At 35.8% G+C, this 15856-nt stretch overlaps 2 protein-coding genes and 1 long non-coding RNA gene across 3 annotated transcripts; all 3 read left to right on the top strand.

Moving 5' to 3' along the window:
- Positions 1–50: 50 nt before the first annotated feature.
- On the top strand, positions 51–608 carry LOC137806119 (uncharacterized mitochondrial protein AtMg00860-like). Its single transcript, XM_068606082.1, has one exon. The coding sequence runs from the start codon at positions 51–53 to the stop codon at positions 606–608; it is 558 nt and encodes a 185-aa protein (XP_068462183.1).
- An 11220-nt stretch (positions 609–11828) lies between these two features.
- LOC137823168 (uncharacterized) lies at positions 11829–14428 on the top strand. Its single transcript, XR_011083075.1, has 3 exons — positions 11829–11987; positions 13955–14018; positions 14122–14428. It is a non-coding gene; the product is annotated as an uncharacterized lncRNA (long non-coding RNA).
- Positions 14429–14434: 6 nt separating this feature from the next.
- Positions 14435–15856, top strand: LOC137823159 (uncharacterized). The gene is made up of 5 exons (XM_068628312.1): positions 14435–14459; positions 14594–14720; positions 14800–15078; positions 15157–15258; positions 15335–15856. Exons 3-5 carry the CDS (start codon positions 14818–14820, stop codon positions 15827–15829), a joined length of 858 nt encoding a protein of 285 aa, XP_068484413.1. The 5' UTR covers positions 14435–14459; positions 14594–14720; positions 14800–14817; the 3' UTR covers positions 15830–15856.

Here is a 15856-nt window from a genome sequence, read left to right as displayed (position 1 = left end):
ACACTTTGTCCTAGTTTTTTTTTTATGACATTCTCATTTACAACAACTCCATGCAAGAACACATTCACCACCTCACATTGATCCTTCAATTATTAGACACTCATAAATTTTTTGTTAAGGAATCAAAATGTGTGTTTGCCACAACCAGAGTCTCACACCTAGGCCATCTTTTGGAAGATGGCACAGTGGCTCCAGATCCAGATAAAATCAAGGTTATCATACTTTGGCCTAAACCTACATCCCTTACTACCCTACGTGCGTTTCTGGGTATTACGGGATTTTATCGGAAGTTCATCCGCGGTTATGCCACTCTTGCCTCGCCACTCACAGAGTTACTCAAATCATCAACATTTACATGGAATACAAATGCAGAGGAGGCCTTTACAAAATCGAAAAATATCCTAACTATAGCTCCGGTGTTGAGTCTTCCAAATTTTTCCATACCGTTCGTGGTAGAGACCGACGATTCCAACATAGCAATTGGAGTTGTGCTTTCCCAAGAAGGTCACCCCATTGCTTTCTTCAATAAGAAACTTTACCCAAAAATGCAAGCTAGCTCAGCATATGTCAAGGAAATGCTAGTTATAACAGAAGCAGTCAAAAAGTGACGTCATTATCTCATAGGTACACAATAATAACAGACCAACAAAGTTTAAAGGAATTACTCACCAATGCATGCCACACACCGGAACAACAAAAGTGGGCTACCAAGCTGCTTGGATACAGTTTTGACATCCGATACCGCCCAAACTACCAAATTCAAGCTGCAAATTTCTTGTCCCGGCCACCCATTCTCTCCTCTTTGCCATATCTTCGCCAATTCCGAACATGTTCAAATAATTAAAAGATTATTACAAGACGAAAATGGGAGAAAAAGAGGTTCACAGATTAATTTCATTACCTGACACCAATTACAGTTTTCACCACAACCTTCTATACCATGCTCAACGATTGTACGTTCCTTCCATCAAGCAAATTCGTTCAGCCATACTCCATGAGTTTCATGCCTCTCCCACCGCCGGCCACTCGGGCATCAAGTTTACCATGGCCAGGCTCGCGACCACCCTTTTCTGGCCTGGTATGTACCGCGACACCAAAAGGTATATCAAGGAATGCCTACCCTGCCAACAAAACAAATCATTACATCAGAAACCTTTTGGTCTACTCCAACCCATACCCATACCAACCTAACCGTGGGAAGAACTAACTATAGATTTCATCACGCACCTACCTTCATCTTTTGGGAACACAGTCATCTGGGTTGTCTTGTTAGAATGGATGACTTTAAACTAGAGGGGAGGTGAATGGTTTAAATAGGGTTTTCGCAAACTTTTAAGCCAAGAATGAAATTACTTCGAAAAACAAATGATAAGGAATCCAGTTTTCCAAAACACAAAGCTAAAACAACAGCACCAGAAAAACAATCGGTTGTTTATACCAGCTTGCAAATATAAAAAACTAAATTTAAAGAGATTAAGGATAAAGAGAATGCACACAGATGTTTATACTCGTTCACTCTAAACCCAGAGCTACATCCAGTCTTCTCAGAAACCACTGAGGAATTCCACTAAGCAATCAAACCTAGATCACTTACACCACAACCAAAGAAGTGACCTTGATCCCCTCAAGACACACACTTCTCTTGGTCAACACAACAACACTAAGAATGTTGATCTTGATCCCCTCAAAAACACACAACACTTCTCAGCAAGCACACAAGGTTTCTTTCAACAGATACAAGGATTACACTTGTTACATAACAAATCTGAAATCAATACAAGCAGAAAATCTTATCTCACACTCTTTGATCAAACTCAATTTCTAAGCAATCTCAACTCTTTCAAAATCTGTAAGTTGTGAAAAACCCAAATCTGTTTTTCTATTTGTAAAACAAAGTTGTTTGATTGTTATCAAATCTTACCAAACTATTAATTGCATTTAAAGATTGGTCAAAGCATTAAAAAATGGAGTGTAAACAGTTGGAAAAACATTTAATGCTCAGTCAAAGCACAAACCATTTTTTTGTTATGGTACCAAAACAAACAATTGGTTGTTTCCACGAATCAATCGGTTGTTTTGTTTTGATAGCTCAACCATTTGAAAAACAGTTTTCAACCTTTTCTAAAAACACCTAAGTATAAAACAATCGGTTGTTTCGACAAAACAACAAGTTGTTTTTCACTTAGTTTGAAAAACACTTTTATTTTAAAAGGATTGAGAGTGCTTATGCTTTGGATTCAATCAGGAGTGGATTGCATATTAAATCTACCCAGATCCTATCTAAAAGACAACACAGCAACAACAAGCACAACCAGCTTTCATTATCCTTCAAAGGCCTTGAACACCACTTGGTTCAACAATCTCCCCCTATTTGATGAAGACAAATCCCTTATGCTTGTGTTATATCTGATTGAATCTGAAACAGTTCCTGCAAGACAGAGTTTTAAGCAAAGCATAGAACTTCTGATATTTGGTTAGCACATAAACAAAAATAGAAATTCAGAGCATAATATCAGAGCAAAAAACAAAACAAAAAAGAGCAAAAACCTATAAGGTTTCACCCATACAGACTGTTTTGCTGAAAAAGATAATTAAAACCAAACACAACATAAATCTCCCCCTATTTGTCTTCACAAATACACAAAAAGAAGAGATGAAAAAGATAATTGTTCTTAATACATCAGATTTAAACAATAGAAGCTAAAAACAGAAAAACTGATACAAATACCAAAAACAATCGGTTGTTTCGATACATCAACCGGTTGTTTTTCCTTTTTACTCATCATCAGCGTATTGAAGATCAAAGATCTGGTTCTGAACTGCCTCAATCTGTTCATCTAAGGTCATGAAGTGTGCATCCATGCTATTAAACCTGTTATCAATGCTCTGGAAATTGCAGACACATAGATCATGGAGATTCCTTTGGTTCTCCGCAAAGCCATCAAGCCTATTGACCATATATCTCTCAAAAGAAGACATGGTTGGCATTCTTTCTTCTTGATTTCCAGCACCAACACTTGGTCCAGCATCTTGATTTGCTTCAGGTTGATCTTCATGTTGAAAATCCATATCATCAGCATGTTCAACTTCTTCATGATCAGCAGCAGCACTTGATGAGGCACCAAGATCACCATCTTTGCTAATCCATTTGCCACCTACTTTGGTGAATCCCATTTTACTAAGAGATCCATTGTTCAACTCTTGAGTTGACTTGACCAACTCAGATGTTTCATCTTCTAGGTTCACTTCAAAATAGAGTAGAAATTTAGAAACCAAAACAACATATGGATAATGATAGTCACTTAACCTCATTGCCTTTTGCATGTGCTCTTTGATGATGTGGATCCAATTTATTCTGATCTTCTTCATAATGCAGAAGATGTACATCAGGTCCTCCTCTATAAGAATAGAATGATTGCTCCCCCTTGGAGTTAAAATCCAAGTCACAATTAGGGCCAACAACCTTTCATCAATCCTTAAGCCGCCAACCGAACAAGTCCTAACTTGAATATTTTCGTTCTTCAAGCAACTCTTGTAGTATTGGACTTTGCTGAAATCCTCCACTACTCCAAGGTTCCCCTTGTTGATTCTGAGGCCAGAGTACTTTAGACCAGCTACTGCAGTCCACACATCATATGTGATCTCCATATCTACACCTTTTACATGAGAAACAAGGTTGTTTCCCTCAAACTTGAGATTTGTGTAGAATAGTTTTATCAAATCTGGGTAGATATTCCCCTTCATCTCCAAGAACTTTCTGAGGGATTGATCTTTGAGGAGCCTTCTGACATTGTTCAGCTTTTAGCTTTTCAGCCAATCAAAGCAAACAACCTTGGGGTTGTTTATCACTTTGGTGCTAGTCTTAAACCTATACCTCTCAATTAGATCATTATCACTAGAAAACCATCCTTCTAGCCTTCCTCCAGACCTTACTGCTCTGGATTTGACTCTTCTTGAGGTGGGAGGAGTTGAGTCCATGATGGCAGAGAAGAAACAGAGAGAAGCTCACACAAGAATTGCAAGAGATGTTGCAATTGGTTGTTCTTGTGGAAGAGATCAGCTGCAACAGATTTTATAGCAAAAACAGAATCATAAAGCATTCAATGACATGAGTGGGTACCAGATTTTCATAGAGAGAATACTTGACCATGCCCTGCACAGAAAACGTCAGAAAAAGCAGAAAATCACATGGTCTTCACATGTGATCTTTAACTAGTCATAAAAGCTCTTAAATTTTCAAGATTGTGGAATATATTCCTTTATGACTGTTGTAACTTCTTTCTGAGCGTGATCAGCTTTCAACACAGGTTCATTGACCAAGGATTCTTTCTTTAATTTGATCTGCAACAGATAGAAATTCAAAAAGGAATTAAATTGAAATCTTCACAGTGCTGTCAGACTCAAAACAATCGGTTGTTTCGAGGAAACAATCGGTTGTTTTTCTGCAACAATAAAACTGATTTTGAATTTTCAATCATGAGTAGAAGGAATTCAAAGCAGATGAAATTGAGTATTTTAAAGAGGATATATAATCATGAAAATGAACTTAAAAATAGGAATTAAGAACAGTGATAAGGAAGGTTTTATCCTTTATGTTGTTCTTTCAATGAGCCATGTGCTTTGTGATCAAGAAGCCTCATTTAACTGTTGAGGGCCTTTGGACAGATACAAAACATTGATTCAGCTTCAATGTTGGTCTTTTTCTTCCAAGAACTTGATCAGATGACTCAGTCCTTCACACTTCTTTAGAATTCCTGCATAAGCATGAGTTCAAGCAACAAGATTTGGCCCCTTCACAAATGTGGGTCCAAATCATTTCTTTTTCTCACTTGGAACCTCACATCCTTTAGGAATCCATTTCATGAAGCCCCTGTGAACAGAAAACTTTCTTATTTTGCAGAATCTAACCGAATGGCCCTTTTTCATGCAATAAAAGCATGTAACAACCGGTTGTTTCGACTTAACAATCAGTTGTTTTACTGGCTTTCTTAAAAAAAAAATTGAAAAGTTATCTTGTTGGTTTTGTGGATTAAAACCTAAACCAGCCTTTCCAAAAACACAGCTTTGAGATGCCAAGACATTCTCAAAGTTAGATTTCCCTTTCGAAAGCTTGTCCACAGTATTAACAAGATAATGCACTTTTTTCTCAAGGTTTTCACAATTTTCGCAAATGAGAGTGTCACACTTGCAAGAAGAATTTTTGAAATGTGTTTCAAGATTTTTGAAATCCTTTTTAGATTTTTCAATCTCATCTTCAAGTTCTTTCACTCTCTTTTCTAGCCAGCTGTTAAGTTCTTTCATTCAGTTGTTTTTAAGCACCAATCAATTAGCTTCATCGTGAGTTTCTTGAAAAGTTTCAAGCAATTCACTATAATTTTGTTCATTTAAAGAAGCACAAGAACTTACTTCACTTGAGCTGCAAGATTCATCATCATCTTCAGCAATCAAACAAATGTTTGCTTTCTCTTCTTCACTTGATGAAGAGCTTGATGATGATACCTCATTCTCATCCCAAGCTATGTAGGCTCTCTTTGTCTTGCTCTTCTTTTCCTTGTAGCTAGGCTTTTTCTCCTTGCTTTTGTTTGGGCAATCTGCCTTTATGTGACTTTGCTCACCACAACCAAAACAGGTATAGTTATTGGAATTAAAATCATTAGATTTCTTGTTTCCATACCTATCTTTGTTGTTATCCTTGTTGTGGTTCCTCTTTAAGAATTTGCTAAACTTTCTGGATAGCAAGCTAAGGTTTTCCTCATCACTGGATTCTTGTTTGCCTTTGTGCTTGGAAGCTTTTAAGGCTATACTCCTTACGTGCTTGTCTTCGCTTTCTTGAACATTGAGTCGATTCATCTCTAACTCATGTTCCCTAAGCTTGCCAAACAAAGAAGCCATACTCAAGGATGTTAGATCTTTGGATTCGGATATAGCAGTTACCTTAGGTTGCCATGCTCTATCAAGACATTTCAAAATCTTGATGTTTAGCTCTTCCTTTTCAAAGGTCTTGTCAAGGCTCATGAGATGATTGATGATGTGCGTGAATCTTTTCTGCACTTCAGCAATTGTTTCACCTTTGAACATTCTGAACATGTCATACTCTTGGATTAGAGTATGCTTCCTAGCTCTCTTCACCTCATTTTTTGTACCTTCATGAGTTACCTCCAAGGTGTCCCACATTTCTTTTGTTGATTTGCATTGAGAGACCCTGAAAAACTCATCTGAATTCAAAGCAGAGGTTATTATGTTTTTAGCAATGCAATCAAACTTGGCCTTTTTGCTTTCAGAATCAGTCCATTGAGACCAAGGCTTTTCAATGGAAGATCCATCTTTTTCAAAATTGGGACAAAAGGACCATTTTCAATTGCATCCCAAATTCCTTTGTCAAGTGATTCCACAAAGATTTTCATTCTCACTTTCCAAAATTGGTAGTTCAAACCACAAAACAGAGGTGGTCTGTTGATTGAAGCACCTTCCCCAAAAGGTAATCTATCAGCCATTAAAAAACAGTTTTAGGATCAACTTGAATAACTTTCAAGAACCAAGCTCTTGATGCCAATTGTTAGAATGGATGGCTTTAAACTAGAGGGGGGGGTGACTGGTTTAAAGAGGTTTTTCGCAAACTTTTAAGCAAAGAATGAAATTACTTCGAGAAACAAATGATAAGGAATCCAGTTTGCCAAAACACAAAGCAAAAACAACAGCACCAGAAAAACAATTGGTTGTTTCACAGAAACAATCGGTTGTTTATACCAGTTTGCAAATATAAAAAACTGAATTTAAAGAGATTAAGGATAGAGAGAATGCACACAGATGTTTATACTGGTTCACTCTAAACCCAAAGCTACATCCAGTCTTCTCAGAAACCACTGAGGAATTCACTAAGCAATCAATCCTAGATCATTTACACCACAACCAAAGAAGTGACCTTGATCCCCTCAAGACACACACTTCTCTTGGTCAACACACCAACACTAAGAATGTTGATCTTGATCCCCTCAAGAACACACAACATTTCTCAGCAAACACACAAGGTTTCTTTCAAAAGATACAAGGATTACCCTTGTTACAGAACAAATTTGAAATCAATACAAGCAGAAAATCCTATCTCACACTCTTTGATCAAACTCAATCTCTAAGCAATCTCAACTCTTTCAAAATCTGTAAGTTGTGAAAAACCCAAATCTATTTTTCTATTTGTAAAACAAAGTTGTTTGTTTGTTATCAAATCTTAACAAACTATTAATTACATTTAAAGATTGGTCAAAGCATTAAAACCATTTTTCTGTTATGGTACCAAAACAAACAATCGGTTGTTTCCACGAATCAATCAGTTGTTTTGGTTTTGACAGCTCAACCATTTGAAAAACAGTTTTCAACCTTTTCTAAAAACACCTAAGTATAAAACAATCGGTTGTTTCGACAAAACAACAGGTTGTTTTTCACTTAGTTTGAAAAACACTTTTCTTTTAAAAGGATTGAGAGTGTTTATGCTTTGGATTCAATCAAGAGTTGATTACATATTAAATCTACCCCAGATCCTATCTAAAAGACAACACAGCAACAACAAGCACAACCAGCCTTCATCATTCTTCAAAGAGTTTGGATTCTTCAAAGCTTGAACACCACTTGGTTCAACATGTCTGTGACAGGCTGTCCAAATCAGCCCACTTCATCGGCCTTCCCACGTCCTTCACAGCCACCCATTTAGCTAACCGTTTTTCTATTGAAATTTGCAGGTTACATGGAGTCCCTAAATCCATCATTCCAGACTGTGATCCAGTGTTCCAGAGCCGTGTTTGGAATGAGTTGTTTCATCTGCAAGGCACAAAATTAAAGTTCACCCCCAAATTGACGGTCAAACCGAAGTTATAAATCGCTGTTTAGAAGCTTACCTTAGGTGCTTTACCAGCGAAAATCCACGAACATGGTATTGCTATTTGTACCTTGCGGAGTTTTGGTACAACTCCTCACACCACTCGGCCATCAAAATTACACCCTTCTAGGCTCTGGATGGACGATCGCCTCCTTCCATTCCAGATTACGTTCCAGGAACTGCCGCAGAACCAACACTGGATACCACATTACAGGAGCGTGCGCGAATGCTGCAGCAATTAAAAGCCACGCTGAAAACAACACAACAAAGAATGGCAGAATCAACAAACAAATCAAGACTTGATTACAATTTCAGGGAAAACGACTGGGTACTTCTCCGACGGCAAGCTTACTGCCAAACATCACTCTCGTCCAAGACTCACAATAAGCTTGGACAAAGATTCTTTGGTCTCTATCCCATTAAATGTCGCATCAATGAAGTGGCATATGAACTTTTCCTTCCCTCGTCATCATGTATCCATCCAGTCTTCCACATCTCCTTTCTAAAACCTTATCACGGCCCAACTCCACCGTTGCATTTCAAATTCCCTCTCGAACCAGAGAACCCACCAGTACCAACCCACGACCTCCCAACTCTCTTCCCAAACTATACTTCACATTCTGAGACTTCCAATATTCCTCTTAACTCATTAAAGATAAACCCAACTAAATCACCCATAAAAGTCGCACTTGCAAACACGTGGCAACCATCTACGGTCCACGCCCCACTTAAACTGTCACCACCCTCTTTTGCACGCGACCCTACACTTCCCAAAGCTCAACCAACTGTAACCCATGCACCAAAACCACTCCTTTCAATGTCCCATCAACCAGCAGCATCACGTGACACTCCAATTTCCAATGCCACTCCAGCTGTAAACCACTCACCGCACCATGCTCTTTCAAATTCCCAGCCAATTGTAAGCCACACACATAACTCTTCCGCTGACCCAACGGTCCTAGACTCGCATGGTACCAAGCCCACTACACCAAAGCCCAACGTTTCCACTTCATTCCAACCCAAAAAAGTGATTTCAACTAATACCACGGACCCAAGCCCAAATCAGCAAATTGTAACCCATCCAACTCATTATACCACACAACCCCATTCTCTCTCACGGTCCAAGAGATCCCATCCACTTCGGCAATTTCAAGTCTCAACCTTGAGGACAAGGTTTTCTCAAAGGAAGAGGCAATTGATAGACAGCCTAGACCCATTAGAAGCAGAGTAAAACCCATCAGATTTAGAGATTACATCTAGAAGCAATGAGTTGTCATTTTGGTGTAGGAAAAATATATTTTTGTTATGCTTTATGCTTTATGTTTTCTGTTACATGAGATACAACTATCTCTTATAATGGCCTTCATGGTTGGAAAAAGGGTAGAGAATAATATTATAGTTTTATCTTTATCTTAGTTAGTTCTTTCCTTAGTTTTTCTCCTTTTGTTCTACTTCCTTCTATTTTCAACGTAACATGCTAAGAGAGATTCCTGTAGATGGAGTTAGGAGGCTCCTGTCCAATAAGGAGTCTTTGGCCTCATGTGACATTACAGATTTTTTTCATGACAGGTGACACTATCAAAGATCATTATATGATTAAAGTTATGGATTATCTTTGTTAGTATATGCACCAGTAGAGGATAAATTTCTCTGTTAAATAACTTATTTAGAAGAGGTCTTATAAAGTTTTCCAGGCACAACAACATGTTTCTGATATTTTTAGCGTATATGCTATATTTTAGCATAGTAACTTGTAAGCACTTGGAATAATCTGCTGTGCATTTGGATGAGGTTCGTAAAAGAGATTATAAGCTGAAAAGGAAATAATTTCTGGTTAGCCATTAAGATTTGTGACTTTCAAACATAAGTTTTAAAACAGCTTAGAAGTAAGATGCTCAAGGTTTGCATGTTATGCATTAAAAAAATCACTGATTAAAATGGAAACTCGTCAACTGTATTTTAAATTAACTTTCATTTCGTGATCATGTTGTGTGGACAACTCATTAAATGCTTGCAAAAAATGTGTATATAGCTGACAAGATATTCATTTCAGGTCTGATGAATCTTCATGGAGAACATCATCTGAACCCCTGGTTGAAATTGCTAGTCATGGAGAAAGTACTGGCTTTGAAGTGCCCTGCCTGATAATTGCAGCTAAAGATGATCTGGATTCATTTCCAATGGCTATCCAGGAGTCAACTAGGGTATTTATATTGGCTTGTTCATTTGCGTTGGTGTGTGCATATACTGTACATAATTATTGGATAAGGAACTTTTGAAGTGAATATGACATGTTTTGAAATTATGATTTCAATCAACCTCTGAAAAGAAACATAAATGCAACATAGTCTTTTGTCAACAATAATTAAAGTGCATAACTTTTCTATTTATGGGCAACAATTGTATATCTAATGGATGGATAAGCATGGTTAGCAAGCATAATTTTTAAATAAAGTGTTCCAATGTTTCAAATTTCAATTTTATACATGAAGGAAGGGGTTTATTAGTTTAAAAATTTAATTAGAATGTACAGAAATGTTTATACCATTATTTAATTATAAATTATTATGTATAAAATCTTTAAAAGTGTATTTTATATATTATTTATTTGAGAACATTATTGTTTTTCCCCTTTCAATCAGTTACACCTTTTAAATTTACATGCAAATTAAATTTTAATATATATTACACCTTTTGCATGATCTCAATCATTGAGTCATTTTCACACATGTAAGTCAAGTTTTACTCACCAATATAAAACTTTTAAAACACAATTTAGTCACCGAAAATTAGTGGTCACAATTTGCAACCGAAATAGTCACCAAATACTCGTAGTGTTAGATCTGCGACCGAAATAGCGACCGATTGAATTATTTATCATGTTAGTTAGTTTTGCGACCGAATCCGCGACCGAATATGAGAGCGACAAAACCATTGGTCGCTTGGTGGTTGTTTCGAATAAATTGGGAAAAGTATATCTGCAACCGAATTAGCGACCAAATATGTTTATTTTTTAGCCACCGATTTTATTTCGGTCGCTAAACTTTATTGCTTATTTCTGCCACCGAATTAGCCATCGATTATGTTTACTTCTTAGCCACCGATTTTCTTTTGGTCGCTAAATATAAATGTTTATTTTTGCCACCGAATCAGCCACCAAATTTATTTAGTTTTTAGCCACCGATTTTGTTTCGATCGCTAGATATAATTGTTTATTTTTACCACTGAATCAGTTACCAAATACGTTTATTTTTTAGCCACCGAATTTCTTTTGGTCGCTAAATATAATTGTTTATTTTACTACTATTAATAATAATAATAATTCATTTTTATTTTAAAAAACTATACAAGGATCACACACACTTTTGAATATTAATGAGTACTCATCCGTTTAAAAAATAATTAGTTGTATTACTGGTTTCTTTTTCTATTAAAAAATATATGTCAAATATATTTGTAATTTTTTAAATTTAAATAAAATTTATTAAATATTCTTTTTAAAATATCAGCTCAAATAAAAATTCTAAATAAAATTACATAACAAAATATTATTATTAATAAAATTAATCCTTTAAAAAAAAGTAAATTATGCTATATAATTAAATTTAAATAAAATGATATCTTTAAAATAACTTTAATTTTATAAAAATAAATAAATTTTTAGAATTAAATTGTAAATAGTTTTTTAATTATTAAATTTTAATTATTAAAATATCCAAATTTACTATCATGGATATTTAAATATTTATTTAATATTTACTTTTAATTTTACACAAATGCTATATTTTTTAATATTTTTTAATTTGAAATTTGTTTTTTTTAAGCTTTGGAGTTATTTGGAAGTGCAGGTGTTGTTAGGGCACGAAATACCCAAAATTGCTTATAGGAGTGAAGAAAGGTGCAAAGGAAGCTACAGCGGTGGTCGGGGGAGGAGGAAGCTGCAGCGGTGGTCGGAGGAGGAGGAAGTTGCAGCTGTGGTCGGAGGAGGAGGAAGTTGTAGGTAATGGTCGTGGTGCGAACGGAGGTACGAACAGAGGCGAACGGAGGTGTGAGCGGAGCCGAGCAGAGACGAACGGTGTGAGCGGAGCCGTGCGGAGGCGAACGGTGCGAGCGAACGGTATGCCTGTCTTTTGGCTATATGATTGATTGAAAATAGCTACCCCTAGAGTCATATTCTTTTGGCTTTTTTCTTTTCTTAAAGCTTCATCTTAGTTCTGTCTTTTGAAGTGAAACTCCAATTCTGATTGGAAAACAACAGCAAAAGCATATGTAAAATTGCATCTAAGTTTTGTTCTAGTTAATAGCTGTTTGAGTTGAGTAAACATATTTGACCATCATTTCAATCAATATATCAATACCTTGGCAGTGAAGACCGAATGAGCTAGTCTCATAGATTTATGCTTATGAGGTATGACCCATTCTACCAAGCAGACAAAAGACTCCCACTGGTTTCTTTGCAGTGAATCCCCAACAAATAGCAGTTTTTTCCCTTGAAGCTTTTTGAGGGCTAGCTTTGGGTTGAAACTGCAAAATATAGTCATTTTGGAATGTAGTTTACATAAACTAATCATACATGTATATGATAAAAATGTTTATATACATAAAGCAAGTTCTACAATTACAATTGGCAAGTTGGAGTGAGGAATTCCACTAAGCAATCAATCCTATAGTGTTCCATTTGCTGTCACAGCAGAGTTGACGGCTGATTCAGGAGGTGGCCAAGGTTGGTATTAGTTGTAGATAGTTTTGATATCCTGAATATTTGGTCTTTTAATGTTTCTGATCTCAAGATGCCTGTTGGTTATGCAGGATTGGCCATAGGAGTTCTAAATCTAGCAATTGTTGTTCCTCAGGTATTTTTCTTTTTCTCAAGTATTGTTGTGTTTTACTCCACCTTTCTTAGAGTGAACCTTTTGGAGTTACAAAATTATCTTGTTTTATCATTGTTACATGTGTCTGTTTATACTACTACATTAATGTTGTGCAATGTGGTGTTTTATCTTTCATATGCAATTAACTCTCCAAAATTCTTCCTTATTTACTAATTTTGGATACCATTCCAATTGATGTCATTTTAGAACAGAGTGCATAAAATTTATTTTTTACTGAAAAATCACAATCAATATTAAAAAAAAGGCCATTATCTCACTCATTATTTCGATTACTTTTAGTTTTTATTCATACCATTTTTAATCTGTTAGTCTCAATGTTTAAATTCATAGAAATTAAAAGAGATTACAATAGTATGTATAAGACTAAAATTATGATCTTTACATGAGACTAAAATGTAAAGTTTGTTCAACTATAGGGACCAAATTAATGGTTGAACTTTAAAAAATAAAAGGTGAAAGATTTTTCCCTCTGTTCTAAACTTGCCTTTGCATTCATTTCCTTAGTTTGTAGTTTCTTCTTTCTTATTCTTTTGTATGATACCAGGATGAAACTGTTGGCAATATGGCTAATCAATGGTTGATTATATCTCAATTTTTATTAGTTTTCGATGATGGTGACTAAACCTTTATTATTAGGCTGAAGCTAGTTTTACTTATTTTAATGATCTTTTGATTCAATATGATATTCTTCATCTCTCTTGTCTATAGGAAAAATATATATAGCCGCAGCTCTATATAAATAATAGAACCGCCTCCCAAGATCAGTTACAAAGTGAACCAACAAAGGCATGTTTCTCTTCCTGTCAACCCAATACTTTCATATTTGCATCCAATTTTTACTTTCTCCATTCAGTGTTCTGTTTTCTCTCTCCTAAAACAAGTGTATACATTAAGAATTTGTTGTAGTCAGATTGCATTAATGGAAATCCCCGAAGGTAGGAAGTGGATGTATAAAAGATAGGACAGAAACAAACATCTGACAGAGGAATTTAGAGAAGGAGTGTATGAGTTCCTACAATATGTTATTAGTCAAGAAAAGTTTCAAGAACAAGGTGAAATGTTAAGATGTCCTTGTATTAAATGTAGTTGTAAAGTTTTCAAGTATGTGGATCAAGTTGGGTGGGATCTTTATCAAGAGGGATTCATGCCTAATTATTATTGGTGGACAAATTGTGATTTCCCATAATTGTAGTGAATAACAGGGAAGATAACTGACATATTTGGTTGACATATTTGGTTGTAGAAAACACAATCAGGTTTGAGTCTTTTGATCATGATTACTTTATTTGTTTATTCAAAATTGATTGATCCACTTTGATTATTGTATTAATTTATATATGTAATATTTTTTACTTGTAGATGACACCAAGGGGTAGAGGTGGTGGTCGTAGACCACCTAATCGTGGTGGTCGAGGTGTTCGTGTTGATGATATATCTTTACCCAATACCAACATTCCCCCTTCGTTTGTTCTTCCAACAACTATGGAGTCTACACATCCTATTTATGAAGGAGCCGCCCCACTTCCTACACTTCACGGACAAGATATTGAACATCATGTAGGAGAATCAAATCCTACTACCTTTTCTACAGAGCCAACTATGAATCAACCTTCACCGATACAAGACTCTCTTACACCTGACAATGAGTCTGGCAATGTAGTTGATCAAAGACTCTGGCTTCATGCAGAAAGAGGAGAGTAAGTATATTTTAATCTAATTGTAATTCGTAAATATGATCTAATTTTCATAGTAAGTATATTTTAATCTAATTGTAATTCGTAAATATGATCTAATTTTCATATATCATTTTGACAATATGTTTTGAACATAGTTTTTCACCTGCAAATGGACCTTCCAATGTAATCTCACGAATCATCAAGCAAAAATATGATGAACCCAGTCCCACTTGGAAGAAGGTTCGTCTTGAGCTTAGAGATAGATGGTTTGGAGAGTTCAAGGTAATTTGAGTTATGATTACATTTAAAATGATATTTTATTTTTCTACAATGTTTTTTTTCTAATTTATTTTACATGCAGAAAGAGTATAGGTGGGATATGGAACAAGACCAACTCATTAGATCCATTTTTGATACAAAAGCCTCCCGTATCTTTAAAAATGCTATGAGTAAAGTTCGGCATGGTCAATATAAGGGGACCTGGATTCCACAACTTGTTCGAGCAACCTTGGACCAGCATTGGAGTTCTACAGAATTCCAGAACAAGAGTGTTATTGCCAAGGCGAATCGGGCTGTTGAGAAGGGAGCCTCAGCCTACTGTGGTGGTTCCATATCTACCGCAGCTCACTTTGAGAAAATGGTAATATTATTATATTTCTTCTCTTTCTATATTTAATTTAAATACAATCTATTATATCTTTTTATTGAATTTATGTAGACTAAAGAGCTTGAACGACAACCAACTGCTTGGGAGGTTGTAGAGAGAACAAAGAAATTGAAGACTGGAGAATGGGTCAATGACAAGACTCGCGACCTTGCGGTATGTTTAAAATTTGTTATAGTTTAATTTTTACTATATGTTTTCTTCGCAATAATCAATTTGACTTCATTTTCAGGAGAAATATAAGAAACGTCGAGAAGAAGCCCAACAACAGCAAATGCTTGAAAGCGCATCTTCGCAAAACTCTCATGTTGCCTCTATTGATGACAATGAAATATACATTGATGTTGTTGGAAGTGGAAATAAAAAAGGGAATGTCTATGGTCTTGGTGTATTGAGCAAAAGGTTTAATAGTTCAACAACTGCTCACTCTGCTGCAAGTCAAGCTCCAGTAGTCCATCAAATAGAAGAAATGCGTGAGATTATTCAAAAGCTAAATGATGAACTTATGACAAAACGTGTCAAGGAGCGGACACTTGAAGAAAAGATGGAGCTATTGATGAAAACTCATGAAGAGCAAAGTGAACGCATGCGCAAACAAGATGAGAAGATGCAACTCATCCTACAACACATTCAAATGAATAATCCCGCGTCAGGATCTTCAGATCCTACTACCAGTGGACATCATAAAGGAGACCAGAGTAGAGATGACAGTTCAGAAGAAGATTAGTTATATGTTGAATTATATCATAGATTT

Source organism: Phaseolus vulgaris, chromosome 11 (assembly GCF_000499845.2).
Source record: "Phaseolus vulgaris cultivar G19833 chromosome 11, P. vulgaris v2.0, whole genome shotgun sequence".
Classification (NCBI taxonomy): Eukaryota; Viridiplantae; Streptophyta; class Magnoliopsida; order Fabales; family Fabaceae; genus Phaseolus; species Phaseolus vulgaris.
Note: the sequence above shows the minus strand (reverse complement) of the source record. Positions and strands in the feature narration are given on the sequence as shown.

Coding starts and splice junctions, on each gene's coding strand:
- LOC137806119 (XM_068606082.1), top strand. CDS start 51: ATGCAAGAACACATTCACCACCTCACATTGATCCTTCAATTATTAGAC.
- LOC137823159 (XM_068628312.1), top strand. CDS start 14,818: ATGGAACAAGACCAACTCATTAGATCCATTTTTGATACAAAAGCCTCC. Junction 15,079..15,156: donor CAGCTCACTTTGAGAAAATG/GTAATATTATTA, acceptor GAATTTATGTAG/ACTAAAGAGCTTGAACGACA. Junction 15,259..15,334: donor ACAAGACTCGCGACCTTGCG/GTATGTTTAAAA, acceptor CTTCATTTTCAG/GAGAAATATAAGAAACGTCG.